The sequence below is a fragment of the Punica granatum genome, chromosome 4, assembly GCF_007655135.1.
Source record: "Punica granatum isolate Tunisia-2019 chromosome 4, ASM765513v2, whole genome shotgun sequence".
Classification (NCBI taxonomy): domain Eukaryota; kingdom Viridiplantae; phylum Streptophyta; class Magnoliopsida; order Myrtales; family Lythraceae; genus Punica; species Punica granatum.
In genome coordinates this window covers 29,455,865-29,462,447 of record NC_045130.1, presented here as the reverse complement: position 1 = coordinate 29,462,447, position 6,583 = coordinate 29,455,865, and the positions used below count along the sequence as shown (strand labels likewise).

The 6,583-nt window shown below is 43.0% G+C and overlaps 1 protein-coding gene across 3 annotated transcripts; it reads left to right on the top strand.

The window, feature by feature from the left end:
• Positions 1 to 2,239: 2,239 nt before the first annotated feature.
• On the top strand, positions 2,240 to 5,921 carry LOC116203693 (G-type lectin S-receptor-like serine/threonine-protein kinase B120). 3 transcript variants are annotated; one of them, XM_031535560.1, is made up of 8 exons: positions 2,240 to 2,691; positions 2,785 to 3,902; positions 4,062 to 4,169; positions 4,252 to 4,481; positions 4,575 to 4,785; positions 4,888 to 5,128; positions 5,217 to 5,364; positions 5,463 to 5,921. In XM_031535560.1, the coding sequence occupies exons 1-8, from the start codon at positions 2,426 to 2,428 to the stop codon at positions 5,772 to 5,774; spliced, it is 2,634 nt and encodes an 877-aa protein (XP_031391420.1). In that variant the 5' UTR covers positions 2,240 to 2,425; the 3' UTR covers positions 5,775 to 5,921. The 3 variants fall into 3 exon arrangements, with proteins under 3 accessions (XP_031391420.1, XP_031391421.1, XP_031391423.1); XM_031535561.1 differs by having other exon boundaries at positions 2,241 to 2,691; positions 4,891 to 5,128; XM_031535563.1 differs by having other exon boundaries at positions 2,545 to 2,684.
• The last annotated feature ends 662 nt before the right edge of the window (positions 5,922 to 6,583 follow it).

Genomic DNA, 6,583 nt, shown 5'->3' with positions numbered 1-6,583 from the left:
AAATGAAAGGAAGAAGAAGATGGAACACACCTTTCATGGTATGGCCCTCACAATCTCTACTTTTGGTGGGACCCATTTTTTGGTCAAATGATTTGGTATGTTTGAATGCACTCTGTTCCCACCATCGTATTTCAACCCAAATATCACATTGTCGGTGAAAATCGTACTTCCCCACATGTTTCTCAAATTTTCATTTTTTATGGAATTGCTGGTTTTCGGGTCAGTTTGTGTGCATGTCGACTTCTCAACCTTTTGAGATGAGCCAAATGCTAATCATTCATGCTAAGCTTAGGGAATTCATTAGATTACTCTGGTGGCCTGATTACAAGGAGATTTGAACTTGGATGCTTGTAGAATATCACAAATTCAACCACCACCAAGCCAATGAGATTGTTTTGTAGGTCTTTATCCCCTTGTTACTTTCATTATCCTCACAAAACATATAAAAACTCTGTATTAGGAAGTATGTCAATTTTCTTACGCAAATGTAAGATGTCAACTGTTACTTGTTACAATTCCCATTGTACCCCCTGGTGATATGAGTATCAGCAACCCATAAACATATGATAATGTGCTGAAATGCTGTTTTTGCATCGGTTCTGGTTGTTCTCCGTAGGTCGAATTAAAGATTTTCATACGATTTTCTGTTTTTATTTTTGTGCAGTGGAACGGAGACATAAGGGCCAAAGAAAGAGAAGAAATTAAGAGGTACAAAGGCGGGGTATGGCAGCCCCAACGATATTGTCGAAGATTAGCGCTTCTACTTTGGAAAGTGGGTGCTGAAATAGATAAAAGCCGAGGGCCAACTGAAGTGCTCGCCTTGCCAACCAGTCTGTGGTGACGTTACCCCCCACTATAAGTGTGCTTGACTTCAACCCTCCATTCTCTATCTATCAGATCCCGAATAGGATTGACTAGCATGGCGAGATAAGGTGTACATGCATCGTGGCTCACAATTAAGCGACGAACCACCTCGGAATCCACCTCCAATATATCGGTATCCAAGTAACCGTGCCTGCTCTAAGTCGGAGAGAACACCCCATAGCTCGGCCGCCACTGCCGTGGGAATGCCTATGCTCGGTGCAAAGCCGTGTATCCATTGTCCATTCTCATCATGCAAAAGTCCGCTGGCCACACAAAATTAGAAAAAGAAAATCAAAGAAGGCCTCGAAGAAATATCTTTTTTTTGCCAATATTTAAAACTTGAATCTAGCTACTTAATCGTTAATCATGCGAGAAATGTGTATAATTTGTGCTGGTTATGGTGATAAATACCCGAAAGGTATTACCTGGCCTAGAACGTCTGATCTCCAATTCCGAGGAATTAAAGACAATTATTTGTGCAATTCAATTGAAGCAACAAGGTGGTGTTACCTGGTTTTTACCTAAGACGGGACAGTTTACTGCAATTTCGGTTTGGGAACAACTCAGGCCATATGATTCCCATGGAATATCACTCGAGCTTCTTTTTTATGTTGGCTTGCTCTGAAAGATTTGCGCTTAGTCGATTTGGCATCCAGAAGGCAGTGAGGAATTAGGAATTTGAAATGCAATGGTTTTGTTTGATGAGAGGCAGGAAGCTTGATTTGATAGTTTTGCGTTTACTCTGGACCTGCTGCATATATCAGGTTTGACAGGAACGGAATGCTCGTATTTCTCAACGAAAGCGGAGCTCTATTTCTTCCATCTTGTAGTAGATAACATGATTTATAAAGCTTAGAGTGCGATCTATTCCTAATGTACAGGCTAAGCTCAGGTCTTCGTTAGCTGCTAGAAGTTTTGAATTTTGATGTACATAGTCTTCATAGGGTTTATTATATGTTTTCTTTGGGTAAGTGTAAGTTGTACAGTCTTTTGATTAATGAAATACATCACTTATCAAGAAAAAAAAAAGAAAAAAGAAAAACCGAAAGGTCCATGTTGAGGTCGTGAATATTTGAATTAGGTCTTTTATTGAACAAATAAACGTTACGATCTCAACGAGAAAACGTGCCATATATAAAAGCTTTTGGGTATTAATAATGGTTACGCGCTAACATCTTCTCTGGAATTTGCGCTTCGATTTACCCATGACAGTTTTTTTCTTCTGGGGCTTGGACGGTAGATCCGCCAACTGCTGACTTCGAAGCTTAAGACAAGAACTTTGCTTCGGAGAAGCTTCGTTTTGACCCATGAAAACCAGTGCTGTCACCTCGAACTGCTCAACCTTAAAAAACAAGGATGAAATTATGAAATTCATTCAATTCACGTTTTCCTTTTCCTCGTTTTAACATGTTGCTGGGTCCAAGTTGTCAGCCTCTCCACACTGCCTACCCTCCATGACACTGCCCACTTCGATGGGCGGCGGCCGCTGAACTCCCCGCGGAATCAAAAGCCCCTTCCCTTTCTTGTTTCCTTCCCCCTCTCACCCCCTCTTCTTCCATTCATGACGAAGATGCCTAAACCGCTCAGCCATAGTGGAAGAGCAATGGGCTGCTCCTCTTCCCCTCACAACCCATCATCAAGTTCTCACCTTTCCTTCTTCCTCCTCCTCTTCATGTCTCTGTCCCTGTTCTGCCCCTGTAACGGGCAGAACTCGTTGTCACAGGGCCAAGTTCTTCGAGACGGCGAAACTCTCGTGTCCTCCATGGGGACTTTCGAACTGGGGTTCTTCAGCCCCGGGAATTCGACGCTTCGATTTGTCGGTATATGGTACTGCTAGTTCATCAAAATCTGATCTTCTCGTGGCGGTTTCTTTTCTTTCCCCCCCTGTTAATCTTGTTGGATCTCTGTAATTTTGTACAGGTATCGCGACATTTCGGTGGAATCGGTTGTGTGGGTTGCGAACAGAGAGAATCCTCTGTCGGACAAAAATGGGGTCTTGACGATTGGGAGCAATGGCAGTTTGGTTATCTTGGACGGCAGCAACAGTTCTGTCTGGTCTAGCTCCAATTCTTCTTCTTCATCTTCCCAGTTCACCAACTCAACTGCAATCCTAATGGACACCGGGAATCTAATCCTGTACCCGACCGAGGACACCAACGACTCCAGCGGCTCTCTCTGGCAGAGCCTCCAGCACCCCACGGACACGTACCTCCCTTCCATGAGGGTGAGGGTGAACTCGGCAATGGGCGAGAATCGGGCCTTCACTTCGTGGAAGTCGGATAGCGATCCGTCCCGGGGGAACTACTCAATGGGGGTGGACCCGCGTGGAACTCCCCAGATTGTGATCTGGGAGGGGTCGATTCGGCGGTGGAGAAGTGGGCATTGGAATGGGTTGATTTTTCTCGGGGTCCCAAACATGACTGCAAATTATCTGTACGGGTTTCGGCTCTCGAGCGTGGAGTCCGATGGGAGCACCTACTTTACCTATACTCCGTTGAACACTTCGGACTTATTGAGGTTCCGGATCAGCTGGGAGGGACGGGAGGAAATGCTCAGGTGGGACGCGACTGGGAACGAGTGGACGATTCTGCAATCGGAGCCTGTGAATGAGTGTGAGAAGTACAACTGGTGCGGGGATTTCGGGATTTGCAACATTAAGAAGTCCCCAAATATATGTAGCTGTATGGATGGCTTTACTCCGAAGTATGCGGAGGAATGGAAGAAGGGGAATTGGACAGGTGGGTGTGTGAGGAAAACAGAATTAGGGTGTGGGAAGAACACTAGTAGTTCACTAGAGGAAGGCGGAGGAGATGGGTTCTTGGAAATAGAAGGTGTGAAGTTGCCCGACTTTGCGGATATAGGTTCGGCCAAGAACGCCAATGACTGTGAAGCAAATTGTCTGAACAATTGCTCCTGCTATGCTTTTTCTTATTTGAGTACTGTCGGATGTTTTGTTTGGAGTGGTGATTTGATCGATGTTCAGCATTTCGAATCTGGTGGAAGGACCCTTTTTGTTCGCGTTGCGGGTTCTGAACTAGGTAAGGTTATTAAATTGGAGTTTATGTTACATTTTTAGATAGGACTCATCCGTATAACATACTGCACATTCTAGTTTGTGAAATCATTTTCAAGAGGAAAGTACTGTGTTTCATTACCTTATTGGCATCGGATGATGACATTAGTTCCTTCTTTTGCAGCAAGCAGAAAAATCTCGACCATATTGATCATTGTTCTTGTTGTGATTGGAAGTTTCCTTTTCTGTGTCTCTCTGTGGCTTCTCTGGAGGTTTAAAGAGGATGTCAAAGGTACTATTGTGTTGTTCAGATTTTGCATCAAGCTCTTACCCTTTTTGGTTTTTCTCAACTTTTGTCTTCCTTCTCTTCGCAGCATGCTCAATCTTGTGTTGTGGAAGCAGGAAGAATGAATTACCATTGTTTGATATCAGCAACAGCATCACCGAACCCTCTTCAGAATTATCAGGACAATATGATCTTGAGGCGAAGCAAGTGAATGGTCCCGATTTACCATTGTTCAACTTCAATGCTGTAGCTACTGCTACGAACAACTTCTCGGAACAGAATAAGTTGGGACAAGGAGGATTCGGTCCTGTATACAAGGTAAGCACACACTTCAGATGCTGCAAAATTCGAGAAATCTGTGAGTGACTTTATGCTCGAAAAGGAATTGGATTTTGACAGTTATTCTAACAGGGGAAGCTACCTGGTGGACAAGAAATTGCTGTTAAGAGGCTTTCGCGGAAGTCAGGGCAAGGCCTCGAGGAATTTAAGAATGAGCTTGTATTGATTGCTAAGTTGCAGCATAGAAATCTCGTGAGGCTGTTGGGTTACTGCATCAAAGGGGAAGAGAAGATGCTAATTTACGAATACATGCCTAACAGGAGCTTGGATAAATTTCTTTTCAGTAAGTTTATCCTTGTAGACTTTTGCTCATTTTGTCCAAGAACAGACTTTTATAAAGTGAGAGGTCATTCATGAGATTTACCTGCTTGTGGGCAATTCTTAGCAGATCAATCCAAGCAAAACCAACTAGACTGGAGGAAAAGGTTCCAAATCATCGAGGGGGTCGCAAGAGGGCTCCTCTATCTTCACCGTGATTCAAGGTTGCGAATAATCCACCGGGACTTGAAGGCAAGCAACATTTTGCTGGATGAAGAGATGAATCCCAAGATTTCTGACTTCGGCATGGCGAGAATATTTGGTGGAAATCAAGATGAAGCCAACACCACTCGGGTTGTTGGCACATAGTAAGTGAAATTATTACGTGTAATGGTTCATGTGATATCTAAGTTGATATAGTCGTCGAGGTTAAACCAAGTTGGCTTCCATTTGCAGTGGTTACATGTCTCCTGAGTACGCAATGGAAGGCTTGTTTTCTATAAAGTCTGACGTCTACAGCTTTGGAGTTCTCCTCCTAGAGATCGTGAGCGGAAGGAGAAACATCGGGTTTCGGTCACCTGAGCAGTCTAACCTCATAGGACAAGTGAGTCACACGAATGTTTTATGCATGTTCAATGCTGAAACAAGCTTCTCTCCCAGTTCTCTCCTAACAGTAACCTATGACATGGTTTTCCTTTTCAGGCATGGCAGTTATGGAATGAAGGGAAGGTAATGGAACTCGTCGACCCTTCAATTGCAAGTTCATGTCTGAGAGACGAGGTTAAGAGATGCATCCATGTGGGAATGTTGTGCGTGCAAGACTCAGCAGCTCAAAGGCCAACCATGTCCTCAGTTATTCTGTTACTAGAGAGTGAAGCTGCAAGTCTTCCATTACCAAGGCAGCCCACATTCACCTCAAAGAGGAGTGACATAGACTCGGATCACTATTTCGACGAGAACGATGTCAATGTATCTTTGAACAATGCATCAATCACAAGGGTAGTTGGTAGATAAGACAAGAAATTGTTTCCAGGTTTCTTCTTCGGGTGAATATGTGATTGATAGTATAGATATTGTAATATTCAAGCTTGTGAATGTATATTAATTTTTCTTAATTAGTTATACAGAGACACATGAACCATTTCTCATTTTTATCCTGAATCAATGTCTATCAATTCAATTCTTTAGAATTTGATTCCCTACCACAAAGCAAATTTATTATTACACTGGTAAGCATTGATACCATGTGCAAATACATGTCATTGTCATGTCAGTGTTAAGTGAACTGAGTAATAATGGCTTGCAATGCTCAATAGACCGAACAGAAAAGATCGGCTTGGTGAATTATTTTGTAGATTTTTCAGCAGAGCAGTGTGAACTTTGTGGTCACAAGAGAAGGAAACGGTTGGACCATTTGTGGTGTGAGAGTTGACAAACAGGAGTTGGTTTGTGTCCCATAATAAGCCTGCATCTCTATTTAGATCAAATTGGTAAAGGCGCGATGTTCTTTGTTAATAGGCTGGGCCCTAGTTTGGCAGGACTGCTTTCAGTGATACGGGACTTATGTTCGACAAGGAAAACCGGAAATACTATTGGAGTTCCTCTCCATATCAATTATTTCAAATGATTGTACTCGAACTATTATTGAATTCACATGTTCTGTACCCTGGACTGAGTTTCTAACATGTAACAACGTGGTTCATCCTCCCTGAGTTCATCACAGTTCGCTCATGGATGCTTGTTGACATTAGAAACGAAGGTATATAAATCAGAGTGTGGAGGTTCAATACAAAATCCCAAAATTAAATACATGGTCCTTTTTT